At 31.6% G+C, this 20,171-nt stretch overlaps 3 protein-coding genes across 6 annotated transcripts; 2 read left to right on the forward strand and 1 right to left on the reverse strand.

Annotated features, from left to right (window-relative positions):
- Positions 1-2,738: 2,738 nt before the first annotated feature.
- On the reverse strand, positions 2,739-3,661 carry LOC137827092 (lachrymatory-factor synthase). The gene is made up of 2 exons (XM_090293478.1): positions 3,528-3,661; positions 2,739-3,350 (listed from the first exon to the last, which is right to left on the reverse strand). The coding sequence occupies exons 1-2, from the start codon at positions 3,528-3,530 to the stop codon at positions 2,853-2,855; spliced, it is 501 nt and encodes a 166-aa protein (XP_090149604.1). The 5' UTR covers positions 3,531-3,661; the 3' UTR covers positions 2,739-2,852.
- Positions 3,662-5,737: 2,076 nt separating this feature from the next.
- Positions 5,738-11,196, forward strand: LOC137823639 (uncharacterized). Its single transcript, XM_068628855.2, has 9 exons — positions 5,738-6,234; positions 6,382-6,597; positions 6,698-6,880; positions 7,226-7,447; positions 7,791-7,907; positions 8,003-8,146; positions 8,851-8,952; positions 9,233-9,301; positions 10,583-11,196. The coding sequence occupies exons 1-9, from the start codon at positions 5,905-5,907 to the stop codon at positions 10,811-10,813; spliced, it is 1,614 nt and encodes a 537-aa protein (XP_068484956.1). The 5' UTR covers positions 5,738-5,904; the 3' UTR covers positions 10,814-11,196.
- A 1,702-nt stretch (positions 11,197-12,898) lies between these two features.
- Positions 12,899-15,929, forward strand: LOC137823410 (uncharacterized protein At2g39920). Of its 4 annotated transcripts, none has more exons than XM_068628524.2 (6): positions 12,899-13,245; positions 13,439-13,629; positions 13,751-13,903; positions 14,207-14,654; positions 15,133-15,321; positions 15,612-15,929. In XM_068628524.2, the coding sequence occupies exons 3-6, from the start codon at positions 13,840-13,842 to the stop codon at positions 15,802-15,804; spliced, it is 894 nt and encodes a 297-aa protein (XP_068484625.1). In that variant the 5' UTR covers positions 12,899-13,245; positions 13,439-13,629; positions 13,751-13,839; the 3' UTR covers positions 15,805-15,929. The 4 variants fall into 4 exon arrangements, with proteins under 4 accessions (XP_068484625.1, XP_068484627.1, XP_068484626.1 ...); XM_068628525.2 differs by having other exon boundaries at positions 13,063-13,245; positions 13,439-13,610; XM_068628527.2 differs by having other exon boundaries at positions 13,070-13,245; positions 15,136-15,321.
- Positions 15,930-20,171: the final 4,242 nt, after the last annotated feature.

Below are 20,171 nucleotides of genomic sequence, written 5' to 3' on the forward strand. Positions count from 1 at the left end.
GCCACTTGCATAGGGATATGTATGCTACAAGATTAAATACAGCCACAGAAGAAAAGGTACCAACCAACGCAATAAACATCCTACCCAATAGTTCAATTGCCTTCATTCAGTAAGCAAAGTAAAAGGAGATATTAAAAATAGGGGAATAACAAGGTAAAAGACAAACTATTGTATCTTCAACCAATTTCCAATCTCTCACGTAATAATATTTTTCAATTTACAAAAAAGAGTTATGTGTTGTTGCCTTACATGAAGTTTATCCATAACAATATTTAGGAGTAAACCATATAAGTGTAAACCTCACCTCATGAGCCGGTTTTATGAGGTTGAGTTAGGTTTAAAACCCACTTCTTAACATAGTATTAGAGCCATTTTCGAGCCTATTGATAAGTGTCTAATTTCAGTAATATTTCATATTAAAATATAGACACTTATGAGGATTTATTGCTAATTTACATATAAAATAATCCCTAATTTATGAATTTATACCTTTTTACATTTTGTATGATCTTTATTTGAATAAGAGTATTTTATTCCCAAATTTGGTGTTAATTGCAGATTTCTAAGGAAGATTGGAGATTTGGATTAAAGATGAATGATTTGAGCTAAAAAGATAAAGATAGAAGGTCTCAGAATGGAAAAGATGCAAAGAAAGATTGGGCATTTTTTATGTTTTATCATTTAGCCCATTAGCGCGACACAATAAACAACCTAACCCTAGAAAACTAGGATAAATAGAGGGCTAGAGGCTCAACCTTAGTGTGCCAGATTGAGAAGAAAACACACTATAGAGTGAATTGTAACTTGGGAGAATGGAAGGGTGATAGAAGTATGCGTGGCTAATTCTACCCCTTTGGGATTGGGAGTAATCTGCTCAAACTCTTATGTATTGAGGTGATATTTTATATATTAATATTCAGTTCTTGATTGATTATTGGTATTGTTGTTTTACTTTTAATTCTCCGTGACAAATTGAGAATCTTAAATCTGACCGGGAGGTATTTTTAGGGTTCGGACCTAAACAACAATACTTAACATATTTGAGTGCTAGGAATAGACTTGAAATGTTAATTGCTATTAAACGTCTGAGCTTCGTTCTAAGTTGTTCTTATAAGTATGCGAGGGATCGATAGTTAGGGAACATTCTTAAGGATTTTATATGCGAGGAATCGATATAAATGATTTTTATACGGGCATCAATTTCAATTAAAGAACTTAATATTAACATGCTAATTCTTTGTTTGTTTTCTTATTGATCAGTGCCAACACAATTAATTCAAAACTCTTTTAATTGTTCTGTTTTTATATTTAGCGATTATTGTACTTGATAATTCACTGTTCTTTGTGGGATCGATATCCGTCCTTAGGGACAATTATTACTTTTGACAAACGCGGTGCACTTGCCGTAAAAAGTCATCACCTATCCTATCGAGTGTTTGTTGAGCTTATCAGGTCATCCGCTATCGGGCCATTATCGGACCACCCATAACATATATCTCCATGCACGAGTTAGTAGCCTTGGCGTGAGGGGTGTGTTGGAAATCCCACATCGACTAGAGATTAGAATATTTCATTGTATATAAGTAGATGCAAACCTCACCTCATGAGCCGGTTTCATGAGGTTGAGTTAAGCTTAAAGCCCACTTCTTATCACATACCTTCTTGTAAAAGACAAATTTTTATACCGCATTAATTGAAAGACTATTTAGTTCTTTGCTGGTGATATCATTTGCACTTTGATTTTTGTTTGTTTATTATTCAGTCTTCATAATTTTTTCCTATAAGTCATAGAACTTCTGAACTAAAAGGATATGAAAGGGCACAATGTTTCATGTGTTGAAGTTAAGGAAGTTCTTTCACAGAAAAAGGTGAGTAAATTCATTTACAAGTAAACTGTTGGCCACACCCCCAAGTTGAAGCCCAAAGAAAATGACACAAAGCCCTTTCACATAACTTATATGTAAAAAAATAGTTGAGACAATCACACTAGAAACATGTTAATGACTGTATTATTTGACTTTCAAAAACAAAATTATCCAAACCGGTCCAACAACAAAGCAATTGAACCCCTGCAAGAAAGGTAATGGTACCTTCCAAAACTGTACCTCCTTTGTTAAAAAAATCCCTTCCTCAATTCTCTCCTTTACCAACATAATCACTGCAATATTTCATTTTATCCTTTGAATATCCATTACCAAGTGATTTCTTTGTCATACACTATCTGTAGTCTTATATAATGGGACCCATCTATCTTTTATATCAGTGAGATATAGTAGCAGTAAACTAAATTCACACGAGATTTAACATACAGACACACTGTTTCAAATTGAAAATTTCATTAACAAGATAGTTTGTACTGGTGTCTTATTTATAGCTTTAGACATACAATATTGTAATATATTTTGAAAAACTCATTTGTGTAGAAAGTACAAGATGGAGTGTGTAATTGACTGCTTCTACTTCAATTAATCGGTGCATTCAATTTCCTTCATTCAATGAAATATGACTACTTAGCAAAGAAGCAATCATATTCCAATAGTGAGGCTGATATGATCTCATTAATATCATTTGAGTTATTCTTAAATGATTAAGATTCTATGCTCTTAAATCTCTTCCTACTTAATTTCTACATCTCTATTTAAGAGAATTTTTCGAACAAAGACAAACTTCTTATAAGGAGTAGTCAGCCAGAATTGAAATATAGATTGTCAGAATCACCAAGCAATTATTATTCATTATTCACATTGTGACCCACAATTTTATCTTAAGGAGAAAGAAAAGGATGGAGAATGACCCCATTTTCATGTATATGAATTGAAAAGAAGCATACGGTTTGAATAAAATGGTGTTGACTATGCTGGTGAAACATTTCTTGAAGCAGATTCTATGGCACCCTCAATCTTATTGATGCAAGATTTGTAGAGAAATCCAAGATAATCCACTATGCTGTCCTCAGATACATCCTCTAAAGGGTTTATCTCGAAAGACCACTGAATAAGAGTTGATTGATCTCCATAATCGACTAGTTTTAGTGAGTTTATAGATCCATCTAAACCTACATTGCTAGCTTCCATTATGTAAACATAGCTATGCGATGATGAGTCCCGCGAAACCAACCTCTCCCTGATCCATGACCTTTCTCCGTCTTCTTGAGGAAACATGAAACCTGAAACTAATCTAACATACCCCGGTTCATCTTCATCTCCAGTCAAAGCACTGCATCTTTCCACCATTGGCATCCATTCAGGTAGTCTTTTAGTTTGAGAGACCAAGCTCCAAACCTTGTCAATAGGTGCACAAACTATGCCACCAACTGAACCATGCCATTTACCATTTCCCACTTCAATAGCCTGAACACATGAATCAATATTAAAATAATCTCTAACATACAACAGAATGTGGCAAGCTTGTACTGAATCACACTCCATATGCACTTAACTTGAGATAATATTTCAGAAGTGTACATAAATTGCAAAGGAAAAGATGACTCGGTCACTTTTGAATCAAATGAAGACATATATACATACCATGATTATTTTTATGATCTTATATTGCTTTGGGGTTGATAACTTGAATTAATTTGAAAGATCTTTACTGTTTCATCATAGCATGCTACCAGAAACTCTTTAGCTCCTTATTACTCCTCAGCCAGAAAAATAACAGCAGCTCGGATTAAAATATAAATGCATAGCCTACACATACTTGGCTGAAAGTTATGTTGATTACAGCTAGAAAGTTAGCTTTGTAGTGCAAAAAAAATGTTTTCGTTATAACATATGAATGCAGCATCTTTCTCACAAAGCAATCGAGATAACCAAGGCAGATTGTTGTGTTGTTTTGAGAAAAAGAACAAAAACAGTGCTGCTACTTTTATTTCTGAACTGATAACTCCTAGGTCCGACTTAGATGTTTCCGCCTATGTTATTAACATTAAACTGCAGTTTCGACCAATTATGAACTTTTCTTTTACACAAATCTCCATATAAGAAGACATTCTTTTAATAACATGACATGGTAAGTTCACTTTCAACTCTTAACTTCAAAGAACCTTGTGACTTTAAGGATTATAAAAACAAACAAATATATATATATATATATATATATATATATAAACAAGTGTCATGTATAAATTTTCAATGGCACAAATGATGTTTCATTGCGATTTTAGTTTTAAATTGCGATTTTATTTATTTTATTTTGTTTTATTGGTGGAGGAGCTATCAGAACATGACATCACGAGCTCTTATATTTGATTTTTTCTCCCAAAGTTTCACTTTCTTTGTATTTATCCTTTTTTTTATGCTGTACAACATCTTCAAGTCGGATAAGTGCTGACATGTTAATCTTTCTACTTTCCTTCCTCATTCCAATCAAACCTCTGAGATGTATTAGATTTTAAGTTTTTTTCATTAATTACAAATATAAATATTATTAATTTAATTTTACAAGTGCTTAAAAATAAATGAACATAATTCTATATTATTACTGATATGTTTCATAAAAGAATCACGACTACCCATTTGAAATATCATTAGATAATTTGAAGTAAATGCCGATAACTAATTGAAAATATTTTTTATCCATTTTTTTTCTTAATTGTTCGGTTATATATATATAATATATATAACGTATGTCTTTTTAAGTCATTCTAAGATTTAATTGTATTTTACTTGCAATTTATATATTATAAAATTTAATTATTAGATTATTTGTAATTTATTTATTTATGAATACAAGAGAAAGTTAAAACTAAGAACATAACAAGAATTATATAAACAAAATTATCTGTTTATTTGTCAACTTTTTGTTACAAAATGTTTAATCACTCTCTTATAAAAATGTTTTACAACTATTTTGTAGAAATTATTGAACATTTAACAGTAACAAAAATTACAAAAATGATTCAATCATTGGTTTTAATTTTTTCAGAATTTACATTAAAATCAAACTAAATTGAATTCCTAATCAGATTTCTAAAATATTATTTAAATATAAAATTTTAATTATTTATTAATTATTTCTTAAATAATTATTCAAATCAAACATTAAAAATATATTTATTAATTACTCATAATGGATTAACTCATAAATTTTAATCTTGGGATAATTATCCGTACTCTTCACTAGGTTAAGTTTATTTTGGGCTTTACCTGTAGGTCCAGTTCAGACCTACAATTTAGCCTTGGAGATTTTTTTTATATATATTTTTGTTCTAATCTTTCAAAAATTCAAAGGACAGCTTAGCTTTATTTTTTTACTAGGACTGATTAGGAATAAAAGGATAAAATAATAAAAAAAGAATAGGGGGAAAATATATTGCATATGAGCTGTAGACATATATACTTATTTTATTAAAACATATATTATAAATTAAATCTATAAAATTATTTTTAATTATGTAAGTTATACTAATATTTTAATTTGTATAACCCATGACAAATATTTATCTTATAAATTAAATAAATTATAAATATATAATTTATATTAATAAATAAATAATTTTAAACATATGATAAATAGTTTATATTAAATTTATTTAATTATTAATTATTTTTTAAAAACTTAAAATTAAATTTAAAAATGATAAATTGAAAATAAAAGGTTAATTATCTTTTTTGCTTGAAAACAGCATCATTCAAGAAAATAAAGTAGTACTTAGAAACAATACTATTATTTATTATTTGAGATAAGTATTCAATTCATTCATATATTAAAAGTTTATATGGATTAAAAACTTAATTAAGGATAGAAAAACATATTAAAAGTATATTATAGCAGCATTAGTGAATAATTTAATTTGTTAATTGGTGTACTGTTTGTGTGTGTTTTCCTAAGAAGCCGAAGAAGGAGAGTCCGAGTGTGACTGCGTGAGGGGTTCCTGCGTTTCTTCTTCCAAAGCTTTTCATGGAGTTCGCAGCACTCTCTAGCGCTACCCAACTTGGGACCTTCAACCCTCTCAGAATCAGCCTTCAAAATCCAACACAACACAACCCTCTTCCATTTCGCTATGCTTCTTTCCCTTCTTCCTCTCCCAGAGTTTGCTCCTGCAAAGCCATCCTCAGCACCCACACACCAACCTCTACCCACAAAATGTTTGGACCCCATTCCGTTGATTTTGAACTCTCTGCTTTGACGGCTTTGTCCCCACTGGATGGTCGTTATTGGGGCAAAGTCAAGGAACTGGCTCCTTATTTGAGTGAATATGGCTTAATCTACTTTCGGGTTCTTGTTGAGGTACTCTTTTTGATTCCCCTCTTTCTTGAGACCCTTTTTATTAAAGAACCCTTTTGTATTTTCTATTCTGAACTTTTTATTCTGGGTATTATTGTTTTCTGATGTTGTTTATGTTGATTCAAACTTTTTTTTATTGCGTCTTGTTAGATAAAATGGTTGGTGCAGCTGTCTTTGATTCCTGAAATTGTTGAGGTTCCTAGTTTCAGTGAGAGTGCTAAGTCTTTCCTACAAGGCGTGATTGATGACTTTAGTGTTGATGATGCCTTGGAGGTTAAAAACATTGAGAGGGTCACAAATCATGATGTGAAAGCCGTGGAGTACTTCTTGAAACAAAAATGTCAATCCAATGCTGAGGTGGCTAAGGTTGTGGTTCACTTGGTGTTTCTTTGTGGTAGGGTGTGCACTGATTTCTGTTTTGATTACGAGCTCTGATGGATTCTGTTATTCTAAAACCTTTTTGCAGGTGCTTGAGTTTTTTCACTTTGCTTGCACATCTGAGGATATAAATAATCTTGCCCATGCCTTGATGCTGAAGGAAACAATGAATTCTGTTATGTTTCCTGTCATGGATAAAATAGTCAAAGCTTTGTGTGACATGGCTAAAGATAATGCACATGTTCCAATGCTTTCTCGCACTCATGGACAGGTATGTTCTTTTGTGCATTTGGGCTAATTCAAATACTGTTGTTTTTAATGTTGGTTTTTGTTAGCAAAAGAATTCAAACCTCGACCTATCCCTCCCACCTTCCCTTCTACTTTGACCTCAAGCCAACTTTATATCTCTGCCATTTCACATACTTGACTTTGAAATGGCTGACAATTGGTTTTTGCTTTTGAACTGCTGCTGTATGAAAGGTGGTAGATACTGGATAGCTCCTCTTTAAACCATTTGCAATTCATTAGTGTTTATTGTTCTTTCACTTTATCAGTTTTTAGTTATTCATTGTTAAGCACTCATGATGGAACTGCAATTTTTCTGCCTACTCACCAGCCAGCTTCACCAACTACTTTGGGCAAGGAACTGGCTATCTTTGCTGTAAGATTAAGCAGAGAAAGGAAGGATCTGTCTCAGATTGAGATATTGGGGAAATTTGCGGGTGCAGTTGGAAATTACAACGCACATGTTGTTGCATATCCCAATGTTAACTGGCCTCGCGTTGCAGAACAGTTTGTACATTCTCTTGGATTAAGTTTTAACCCTTACGTTGCTCAGGTATGGTTTCAACTTTTAATTTTTAATTTTTCCCTGTTCAAGTTTACCACATTATGCAATTTATTTAAAAAAAATGAATCATGAGGTTGTCAGGAGCCATGTAAAATTTGTAGACGTCTGCTATCTCTATTTGTAATTTTGTATGTATACATTGTTTTAAAAAAATTCATTGATTCTTAATGAAGCTCATTTTAGTTTTGTGGTTAGTTCTATTCTTATAGTAATATCTTGAGTGCTCATAATCAAAGCTAAGTTGACATATTATTTAATGATCATCTGATCTAACCCTTGAGATGATAACTTAATATATAATACTGATAATATTACTCTTCTCTGTTAACAGATTGAAACCCATGACTACATGGCAAAGCTTTTTCATTCGCTCATCCAGTTCAACAATATATTAATTGACTTTGATAGAGATGTATGGGGTTATATATCTTTGGGCTACTTTAAGCAGGTGAGCTTTCTAATGTAGTAGCTATAACTAGGGTATGGTGTTATAGTACAGAGCAAAAATAATGTTTTGTTCATTTTCAAATTTCCTTTATGCAGATTACTAAGGCTGGGGAAATTGGGTCATCAACTATGCCTCACAAAGTTAATCCTATTGATTTTGAGAACAGTGAAGGTAATCTAGGTGTAGCTAATGGAGGTCTGTCTCATCTAAGCATGAAGTTGCCGATTTCACGTTGGCAGGTAAGATCTACTGTAGTTTTTATTTTTTCTTTTTCTGGAATTGCTATTATTCTAAACTATGATGCCAAGAGGATTTTGCTACTATATCTTCTGGAATTTTTTTGTTATAATTTTCTGTACGTACCCACACACTGCCAAAGAATGTGGAAAGAGTTAGCTGAGATGTTGTAATCTATAGCAAATTGATATTGTAAGAGGAATTTCATGATAGGAAAAGATGATTCAAAAGATTCATTTCTTTTTCTTTTCAGTTTTCTTTCACCAATTCTCAAGAAAGAAATTCAAAAGTCTTAATTGTTAAATGAAAATCAATTGAAGGAGAACTATTGAACTTATCTTCTGCTACTTTATTAATCACTCTCATTCGATGCAATAAAGCTATTCAACTGTTTCATTGCTTGGTTTCCATTCTTCCAAAATAGAGGCTTCAGGAACTGATATAGCATAATTCTGTTTTATGAGACTTGTTAAGTTGCTTTATCTATTGAACATTAAAATTTTATATATTTTGAAGTTATTTTTCATTGTCTCAAATCTTACTATTCACGATTTAAAAATTAGTTTGGCAGTTCACAATTTGAAGATTTGATAACCTTGTTTAATCTATTGATCTTTGAGCATAATTAATTGACGGTTACAGTCTAATTGTGTTAGCTATTGGAAATAATTGTGATTTTGATAGACATTTTTTTCTTTTTCTGCAGAGGGACTTAACTGATTCAACTGTCTTAAGGAACATGGGTGTAGGTATCGGTCATTCTCTTCTTGCCTACAAAAGCACACTTCAAGGAATGGGGAAGCTTCAGGTATTTAGCACAACACGGGATTTATGCTGCTTTTTTCCCACTATTGCATAATTATCTTTTTTTTATGGGAAATACAGCATTATTAGATGATATGTTTTGGTTATCTCAACTGTTAGTTTCACCTATAGTGTGTTGTCATCTATAAGAAGAATGCACATGTAAAGTTCTTGCCACTGACTATTTTCATAACTATATAGCAAGTTTCTCAGACTTTCTATTAAATCTAGAGAAAAGATGGTAGGTTTTGGTATTTTCATTGAGGTTTCTTGTAACAATTTAGGTTAATGAAGCTCGCTTGAGGGAAGACTTGAACCAGTGCTGGGAGGTGCTTGCTGAACCAATACAGACTGTAAGTATATGCTTTTGGCTTTATATGACTATTTAGTTTAATATTTTTTATTTTATATTGAATTCTATGCATTATTACTTACTTGATGCAGTTCAAGTAGAACAAAAGAAGCAAATTATTCTTTTAACTTCGTTCACTGAAGATAATACAATTTTCTAGTTAATGTGCTTTGGGCGAAGAAAGGTGTGCTCAATCTGTTTCTAAAACAATTAAATGTTGCCAAAACCTGTCAAACAAAAATAATCCCTAAAATGTTTTTGCATAAAAAAAATTAAAGATATACTAAATCTTGGAGAAGATCAATGTGCCAGTTTTTGCTTTCAGTCTTAGATTTGTTGTAATCTGTCAGGAACTCTGAACAGAAATCAGAGAAAAGGAAAGAAAGATTGTATTTCTTGATTGATTGGAAAAGAACAGAATAAAAGAGAGAGAACTGTCCTCCGACCGTCTTTCCTTCACAAAGAGATAATACCCAATTTACAGATAACAGATATGTAGTCTGAGCTCTATCACAACCTTTGATTTGAAGTTGCCCTTCTCTAGCAATCTTTATGCTTCCTGACTTACTGCCAACTGCCACCGTCCCCATTAGCTCCTTGACATGTCACCTACACACCCCTGCATCAAATTGATGCGTGAAACTGTGATTATTGACTTTGTCAACTTCACCAATAAGCTGACTAACATGTTCACTAAGTCTCTCATGGAGTCTTTCTGTTGATGACATTGATAACAAGCTTGAGTCATATGATACATATGTTCCAACTTCAAGAGGAGCTTGTTAAAGATATGATTTGATTACATCAAATAGGAAAATATCTTAACAAATATTTCTCACTATTAATTATTCTTTTTTTTCTTGTTATTGTATCTTTTCTTCATTATAAATAAATAAAAAATACAACACACAATTACAAGCAATTCTTTCAATATCCTCTAACTTGATACTTTGTTTCTACATCCACCTCTCCAGCTTCTGTTTGATCTCTTCTATTCCTTCAGCCTTCCCTCATTTTAGGGGGCCACCCTCCACTCGACCCTTTCCTCATTTTTCACCCTATTCTGCAGTTCGTGCTTCAACTTTGAAATACGGGCTAGTAGGAATGAGGCTGCAACCCACTTGGTTTCTTGTTTGTTTCGTCTCCAACCGCTGCAACATTGGTTTAAATGAATTGTCCACAGTTGTGTGCTGGATTAATGTGTACTCATTCCTCTTGATGTTGCATGTTGTCATTCCGTTAAAAATTTGTACCACTAATAATTTTGCAAATTTTTATTCAGGTTATGCGAAGATATGGTGTTCCTGAGCCTTATGAGAAGCTCAAAGAACTAACCAGAGGGAGAACCGTTAACAAAGAGAGCATAAGAGACTTCATTGAAGGCTTAGATATTCCAGAAGAATCAAAGATAAATCTGTTGAAGTTAACACCTGATACTTATGTTGGAGCAGCTGTTGAATTGGCCAGAACAGTAGAAAATGCGGTGAATATTGTGAATGGATCGAATATTTAGGAAACAAGTGATTGAAGCAGTTTTCCCGATATATTAGTTAATGAGACTATTGGGAAGACAATTTTGCATCCTCACCATCCATTCACCATGTGGCTAGTGTTACTTGATATATGAACTTTAAAATAAGATGTTCCATTTGAAAAAAGGGAGAAAGGACATGAAATTCAAAACCATTTTGATATAGAATGGTGTCAAGGATTTTGTAACATTGGAACTTGTATTGTAGGAGTTTGCAGTGCCAGACCTGAATAATAACATAGGTCTGATGAAAAGCATAAAGGATGTGCCAAATTTAAACCATATGTATTCAGCTTTTTGCCCCATTTCCTGCTGTGGGATATGGATATCTCCATAATGGCAATTTTTTAAATCTCATGTCTAAATATCTAAAGTACTTTACTTGCATCTGAAAGTTATATTTCTCCCTTCTCAGGAACTAAATACAGCCTTGGTCGTTTCAAAGAATTTAATTGGAATATTTTGTCAATGTAAAGGCATTTTATCCTACAATCATATATATATATATATATATATATATATATATATATATGAAAATTGTTAATTTTTATAATAATAATTTCAATAAAAAAAAATGAATTCTTTGTCTCCCTTCGTTTCAATCCAAAAACCTACATAATATGATTAAATTTATCAAACCAAGCTCGGGGTGATTGTTGCATACCTTAAAGAGAGCAACATAATTTGCACACTAGACCGAGTTTTTCTAAGCAACAAAATTCAGGAGGTTATTTCTTATAAATTTTCTCCTTTAAAAAACATTAAAAAAAACATTTTTAATGTCAAACAGGTAAAGTAGCCAATGGCGAATAATAATATTTACATAAATACTTCTTGAAATTTAATTTATAAACTTTCTAGATTATAAAAAATTAAAATTAAAAATTTATAATTATATAAAAGGTGTAACTATATGATTCAATAATTAATTTCGTTATTTTTCATTCTACAATTTTTATTATCAAACATTTTTAATCAATTTTTTTAACTTTCAATTAATTTTCTAGGTAATTTAGCTATCTGTTATTATCATATATTAAGGAAGTTTATTATGTAATAGTGCTAAAGGGTGTTGTTAATATTTTGATACTTTTAAAGTGGTTTAAAGTATCTCGCGTAATCTAGTTCATTATTGGTTTGAGTCTGCATGACTTAAAAATATTACAATTTTTTGCATAAGTTGTAATCCACTTTATAGTTCACTCAAGTTAAACTCATGGTGAATCGGACTAGTTCACCAACTTCTGATATTTTTTTTTATAAAAAAAAAGACACCATATTTCAATAACAGGGCAATACAATATATATTAACATACATCATGATGATTACATGCATATTAATATGATACTTTTTTTATTGCTTTACTAATTTAGAATTTGATTATAGTGTTCATATTAAAAAAAAGAAGATTGTAAAATAAACTAAAAAGATGTATTTTTTACTTTTAAATTAAGTGAGTTAACTTACTTAAACCAGTGTCAAACTGTGATAGATTAACTTGGACTAATTTTTTTAAGCTTAGTAATAAGTAAATAAGATTGGATTAGCCCATCACATAAATAATATAATCCGTTTTGAAAGCTATATTAGAGAGATAAAGCTGAGCATTGGTTGATAATTTTAATGTGCTAAATCCGATTCCAACCTGTTTCTCTGCTCCAACCTACTACATTATTTACTTTATTATTATTGTTATTATTATTACTATTAGTGCTACTACTATTATTGTTGTTATTTAATTATTGAGTTGGAGTTTCGAATCTGGAATCTAGAATCTAGCAAGCCACTGCTATTCTGCCTGATGTGCCAAGTGGGGCTAAGTGTGCGTCATTTTTTAGGGGTGAATGCAACCTACGACAAGTAAACGCATTCAACAATATATTACATTTTCTCACTACCTCGTATAGTAAATTAATCCACCTAATACTTTGTTTTGTGTTTAAACTTCCTAATACGTTTGGATGAGAAGATTAATGATTTGAGTCGGGAACAGCTATCTTCTGGAAAATGACAGCATGAAAACAATTTGATTGGTAATGGACTGTGTTTGGTTATACACCTTAATTGTCTAAACCACCAAACCCTGGCTTTTTCCCCATACAAAGGATAAAGAAAAAGAAAGATTCATATGATTACAGTGACTCACTCCTTTTTTTCCAACTTATCTCACTCCTCAAACATGCAAAGACATGTTTAATAAATAAATAAGCTAAACATTACAATCGCCTCCATGATTCACTTTGCCGTGTAATAATTTCTTTCTTGGCTGCTATTTTCTCTCACTGTCTTCCCAAATCACAAATTTAACAAACAAATTCACAAGACGGATGATTTGCTTGCCTTGTGTTAAATCTGACAGGATTTGATTTTTGAAGTCAACTGGGATGCAACAAACCGAAACACCGTTCTTTGGGTCTCTATCTACTCTCTCTTTCATCTTTGTTTTTAACCAATTGGTGTTATTTGTTGTGTTCTGTGTGGTTGGAAGCCAGGGTGGTCAGGAACTTGTGGACACCCCAGATCGTGTGCCCCCTGAATGTTTTATCTAACACCGCTTCCATCTTTTATATTCTTTAATTTGAAGGGTTGTTTATATTCTGTTATAGGATCAGGTGATTCAGTGGTGGGAAATTCTCATGGAAAAAGAAAAGGGAATTGTTGAACAGTTATTTGTGCTCATGAGTGATAGCATCTTCCCCGTCTCCTCCTCCCTTTCTGTTGAAATGTTTCATTGTCAAAAAACTTGGGAAGGGCTAGAAATGAAAGGAAAAAGAAAAGGTGTTCACTGTATTTGCTTGTAAGTTTTGGTTATGTCAAAAGCGGAATGCATAGCAGTTCAATCGCATCAGTTTTTCATCTTTGTTGCTGTTGTTGGAACTGATATCATGAATGATAATAAAATCTCTCCAAAATTTCAGGATGCCCCTTTGATTTCTAGTTCTGGAAGCAAACTGTTGGTGCTGCTTTAACTGGATTTTAGAATAGATATCACTTGCAGCTTGAAGTTATGTCTGCTTATGGCCATCAAATGGAGCAGATTTATTCTGCTCACAGTCTCTCTGGTGGTTCTGGTATGTAATGGAAGCTTTGTCACCTTGGATCTAAATGAATAAGAAATATATGCATAGTAGATCCTACCCATGAACTTATTTAATGTATTGGAAACATAAGAAGTTTTCAGCACTTTCTTCTTCGAGTAAGAGAATTTGCACGAGAATGTTTAGGAGAATTTAGAGTTGTCCTATTTTAAATCACATATCGGAGGCCAGATAGATAATACAGAGTTTTTTTCCCAGATGTCTTATCTTTCAGCTGAGATTATCCTTCAAATTATTATTTTAGCATAATTTGGATTGTTTCTTTATTGGTTACAGAGTTGAGGAGGAGCAGTTTTGTGCTGGAATCAGGATTCTACATCACATCCTTTGTTGCAACCATCCTTGTTGCTGCATTAGCCGCTGCCGGGCTTTTATTAATTACTTTATTGGTTTCACTGGCAATGATGCTGCAATCTTGTCAAAGTAGCCATGCTGGAATTATTGAGCTTGGGAATATAAATGACGATTACAATTATTGCAAGATTTATTCTCTGCATGCTAAGCTCAATAACTTGGAAGGAGATACTTTTCCTAGCCTCTGCAAGGAACTTGCCATACAGTATGTCAAGGGAGGTCAATATGCTAGAGACTTGGATTCAACCAAGTCTGTAATGGAGGACTACTTCAACACTGTTAGACCATCAGATGATGATCTTGATGTGGTGTTCATAGACATAGATGGCATCGTTTCCCCAAATCCTCATTCTTCCACTTTGTTGCAAAGGTAATCTTATCATCCACCTTATTCCTGGTGTGTGAGACCATAATGTTCCTGAAGGAGGAATCTTATATCTCTTGGTTCATTTTTGAGTATTTGTAAAAGAAATTCTTCTTTCTTTAACATCATCCGGCTTTGAAAAAATACTTTTGCAGGGAAATTCTTGAAGTGACATGTAATCCCAAACCCAATCTTGATGAACTTTGTCTTATATTGTGTTTGTTGACCCACCTTTATGTTCCCCAGTTGTAGATGGTATAAAAATTTAATCATGGCCAGCTGGAATTATGCTGTCCGAAAATTTTATGCAAATTTTTTGTCACTCCAACTTGCATCTGTTTACGGAATTATATTTCTTTTAATGTATACGACCCTCAGTGCTTGTTATCTATTTTTAAGTTGTTTATCCAACTTGATTCAGCTCTGCACATTTTTAGCAGTAACTTGACATGGTTTTCTGCTGTTGTGGTTTTGATGATAACAGCAGCATTGAAAAGTGTATGATAGAGGCAAGGAATTTAAAGCAAGTGGTTGTTTTAAGATTATACATGAAGCTTCAAGCTGGTGGATGGTCCATAATTTTGTCATCAAGAGAGCATGGAAAACACCAAAATGTCACCATCAATCATCTTCTCTCTGCTGGATTTAGCGGCTGGTCTTCCTTGATGATGAGGTATTGTGAATTTTTTTTTCTTCTTTCAATTATCCTGGATAATGATTGAAGGAGGATCTCAAATTCTGTTTTTGTTTAGACCTTATGGTAGATATCTAAAACCTCACTTTGAAAGAATCTACCCTTCTCTTACTCTTATGTCTTGTGAGTTCTCAAATGATTTGAGTGATTAGTTAGCAGAGGCATCTTACCACTGTTATCAACAATATGTGGATGTTCCATTTCCTAATTTTTCTTTTAAATCTCTTGGATTAATTCTATGAAACTATGTATGATGAATGTTTTTGCAGAGAAGATGAAGATTCTTCCAAAGGGAATGAGTTATTTTCTAGACAAAGGAATGTGATACAAAGCAAGGGCTTCCGCATAAAAAGTGTCATCAGCAGTGAAGTGGATGCTTTGAGTGTTGGTGATAGAGGAATAAGATTTTTTTTGGTTCCAGACCCTATATTTCACAAGTTTGAACAGCAGAGAAGAACGTAGATGCCAGTAAATTCTCTGCATCTCCCAGTTGTTCATATTAAGTGTGTTATAATCACATGTTATTTTCTGCCAAAGGATGATAGAGAGTGTAAAAATATAATTTTACTAGGAGATATGCTTTCAAATTTTGGTATTATTATTCCTATAACAAAATCATTAAATAAATTATTAAATAAAGATTAACTTTAGAAATTAAAAATAATTAATTAATATAAATTAAATATTCTTTTAAAGATTAAAAAAATTATTAATATCTAAAATAGTTTTTATTAATAAATAATTTTAAATTAATATTTAATTAGTTATTTAAATTCTAAAATAGAAGGCTAAAATATTGATAGTTAGTTAAATACTAATTTAAAAAATTATTTATTAATAGTAAAAAATATTAAATATTAATAATTTTTAAATTTATAAAATAATATCTAATTTATTTAATATAATAATTAATTATTTTTATTTTTTTAAATTGGTTTTTATTTTTAATAATTTTTTAATAGTGTACTGGGATGACCGACCGGTCCCTTGACCCGGTCAACCCATGTGTCAGGACCATACTTTAAGGCCCGAGGTCGACCATGTGTCACACGTGGACGACCGACACAGAGTGCTCAAGTCAAAGGTTGACCCAATTAACGAAGGTTAACCTATGGTTAGGAAACGACCTAATCCAACCCTAATCACTAAACAACCCCCTAATCCGGCCCAACAGCGAAGGCCCATCAAGGTAATATAAATATCATGCATTCCAAGGAACAAGGTACGTCATTATCTACAGTATTCCAGCCAGCCGAATACGATACCCCACTGACTTGAGCGTTGGAGTGTCATCTGCAGGTACCCCACCCGCCTGAGGAGTCATCCAGCAAGGAGAGCCGAAGGAGGAAGTGAGATACGACCGACCGAGCGACATTCGAAGACAATAGTTCTCCCAATCTCCAACCTAGTTCGAGAACAAATAGTGTATTATATTTTTAAAGAACTACTTTTATCTATAGATTTTATATATATATATATTATTTAGTCCTTTTTCTCTAATATATCTTGTAGAATAATTTTTCTTTTAAAAAAAATTGTCCTAATACTAAAACATGTGCGGTTTGTCATCATATGGCAAAAAATAAGAATAAAAACTCTTTAACATTCTAACAGTAAAAAAAACAACTACTCATATTTTAGAATAAAATATTATATTATAATAAAATAATAATTCTTTTACTGTAAAAAATAAAACAGCTAGTATCAATGCATTTAGACAACCATGAATTGGATTTGTCCTATCTTATTCATGAGATGTTCTCTTCTCTGGATATTGACATCTGAATCCTTATCCTTCCATTTTCTACAAAATTTATGCATACTTTAATGTTAATTAAGATTTCCTTCTTGTCATGCATCCACTTTCTTAAATGATTGAGTTATGATTTTAACACCAAATTTTTTCCAACATTTAATAATGTCATATTAATTAGTGTAAAATTGTGAGATTGATGTCATGTAAATTGCTTGAAGGAAGAGTGAAACTACTGTGATTATAACCTTTATAGTCTTGTTTTAAAATGAATAAACATTTGCATCACAATACTTGAATGATTATGATATGATTGAAATTGGGATAGTGAATTGAAGTATTGAATGGTAATAGCAATGCAATCTCTCAAAATTGTGAACTACTTCAAGATTCTTCTTAAGATAGAATGGTTAGAATTTATGTTAAAACAAATAAATATAAATTACAACTTTTTTCCTTAATTCTGCAAACAAATAATTTCTCAAAATTCAGTTACTATTTTAATATTAAAAAATAATAAAGTGAGCACTTTTATACTAATCTTAGAATTCTCCCACTTTCAATATTTTTGTATTCTATGATCACACTAACTTGGTGAATCTCTCAATATAATTTTATAAATCATTTGGTTCGCATAATTTCACTTGTAACTATTTTTTTATTCTTAATTAGTTTACTCATAATTGTTTTCATTTGTAATATCTGATTTTGAAAACTAAATGGTCAGACTTGGTAATCCGTTTAAATAAAACATGAAATTAATTTAAAGCATAATGGGTAAGTGAAGAATAAAAAACTAGTCGAAAACTATCGGTCAAAAATTGGTTTAAACAAGGAAAATTAAGAAAAAAAAATACACTTAATAATACATCATTGGATTTTATTCTTAAAAAATAAAGTCAAGTATTCGTCAATTTATGTTTAATTTACATATAAATTTGTTATTATTAATAAATAAATATTATTAAAATTTCAATTTAAATATTGTAACATTATTGTATGTACTTTAAATCTTAAAAATCATATAAATTAATGCTCTATTTTAATTTTTGTTATCATGAAATTACGATATTACATTTTTTTAATATTGTTTTATGTATTATTAGTTATTACAATAATTAATACCAACAATGTCTTCGGCACAGTCCAATTTTAAAACATCAGAATCACACCCAACATTTAGTAAGAAAATAAGCTTAAAATGAATTTTAAAAGAAGAAGAAGAAGGATTTTTATATGTTGTGAATATTAGCAATTCGAATTTTAGTTTTTGTTTAGAATATTTTGTGGTAAGTTGTTAACTTATTTTAAGGGATGAGTAGTTAAAATTTAGTACAAAATTTTAGGAAATCACTCACTAGTTTGTGCATGAAATGACATTTTCTTTATTTTGTATTTGTACGATTACAAAATTTAAATTACATTTTGAATTCAATAATACCGAGTTATGGAAAAATAAAAGATTTTACTATTGTGTTCAACAATTGGTATTTGAGTTCCTTTACAAGGGTCTAATTTAAAATCTAAGTGTGAGAGTAACTGTTGTTGTGAGTGTATGATAACAATTGTGTGAGTGTGTGTCATCAACGGTATTATTCCAAGAAGAAAAATGACAGATTCTAGTACTAGTAAATATTTGCAATTTGTAATTTTCAAGTTTGATGGACATTATGATCATTGGACAAAACTAATGGAGAACTTTGTACGCTCTAAGGAGTATTGGTATTTGGTGGAACATGGGATTTCAGTTGTGTTGCATCAAAAGTTGAACTCAAATTAATGGAAGAACAACAACTGGGTATGAAGATAAACAATTATCTCTGTCAAGCCATCGAGAAATTTTAGATATTATCCACAATGATGATACGTCCAAACACATTTGTGATTCTTTGAAGAAAAAATTTCAAGATTCTACTCGGGGTGAAGATAGCATAATTACAAGCCTTGCGTGGAGATTTTAAAGTGTTGTAGATGAAGGACAAAGAGACAATTAATTCATACTTTGCTTGCACTTTGAAAGTTGTTAAAAGCATGAATGTGTGTGGTGAGAACATGTGTGAGAATGTCATTACTGCAAAAATCTTGTCGTCATTCTTAAATTTAACTATGTTGTGAGCTAGATTGAAGAATCCAACAATTTAGACATGGCCATTGACGAATTGTAGAACAGTCTTTTGGTTTATGAGCAAAGAATGATTTTTCAAGTAAAAGAAGAACAATTGTTGTAGATTACAAATGAAGATAAAGGAGGGTGAGGCAAAGGAAGAGGAAGAGATTCTTTTCAAGGTAGAGGAAGAGGTAGACAGTCAATCAACAAAGTTGAGATTGAATGTTTTAAATTTCATAAACTTGGATATTTTTAATACAAATTTCATACCTGGGAGAAGAAAATAAATTATGTTGAGGTGGAAGATACGGTGGAACAAGAGAAACAAGAGGATGAACTCTTGTTAATGGTTCACGTTGATGTTAAGCAACAAAAGGAAAATGAATACTTTCTTAACTTTGGGTGGAGTAACCATATGAGTGGTAACAAGAATGGTTCTCATGGTTAGATGAAATTTTTCAACATACAGTAGAGCTCGACAATAACACTCGAATAGCTATGATAGAGGAAGGTGTTGGGTTTAATAGTGCCAAAGTTCAAGAGGGGGGGTGAATTGACCTTTTAAAACTTCTTCGCAGAAACAGTGTTTAACCCAGTTTTACAGAAAATAAATCGATTTATGTGAAAATAAACAGATTTATTTCAGCACTGTTTTTCTGTTTGAAACGCTTTTAATACAGCAGAGCAAATCACAAGACTATGCAGTGAGGATTTCCAGCAGCACGCACAGATATCAGATTTGAAAAACAGTGAAACACAAAAACAGCAAGCTTCAATTTCAAGCAAGTGATTAAGGTTCAATTGATAGTATGCTAGTTAATTGAGTGACCTTTGCAAACAAGCTGTTCCTGTGACTTTTAACAGACTATGAGTGTTCTTCTTGATGTCAAGAAATTTTCCAGAAATTAAGAACAATGAATCACAAAACAGCAAGCTTCAACTTTAAGCAATTTGTTTAAAGTTCAATTA

The sequence above is a fragment of the Phaseolus vulgaris genome, chromosome 8, assembly GCF_051622355.1.
Source record: "Phaseolus vulgaris cultivar YP4 chromosome 8, ASM5162235v1, whole genome shotgun sequence".
Taxonomy (NCBI): Eukaryota; Viridiplantae; Streptophyta; class Magnoliopsida; order Fabales; family Fabaceae; genus Phaseolus; species Phaseolus vulgaris.

Bases quoted from the DNA above. Each gene is read 5' to 3' on its own strand.
- LOC137823639 (XM_068628855.2), top strand. From the start codon at position 5,905: ATGGAGTTCGCAGCACTCTCTAGCGCTACCCAACTTGGGACCTTCAAC. The intron at 6,235-6,381 runs GTACTCTTTTTG...GCGTCTTGTTAG, and splicing joins ACTTTCGGGTTCTTGTTGAG to ATAAAATGGTTGGTGCAGCT. The intron at 9,302-10,582 runs GTAAGTATATGC...ATTTTTATTCAG, and splicing joins TTGCTGAACCAATACAGACT to GTTATGCGAAGATATGGTGT.
- LOC137823410 (XM_068628524.2), top strand. From the start codon at position 13,840: ATGTCTGCTTATGGCCATCAAATGGAGCAGATTTATTCTGCTCACAGT. The intron at 14,655-15,132 runs GTAATCTTATCA...TGATGATAACAG, and splicing joins TCTTCCACTTTGTTGCAAAG to CAGCATTGAAAAGTGTATGA. The intron at 15,322-15,611 runs GTATTGTGAATT...ATGTTTTTGCAG, and splicing joins TGGTCTTCCTTGATGATGAG to AGAAGATGAAGATTCTTCCA.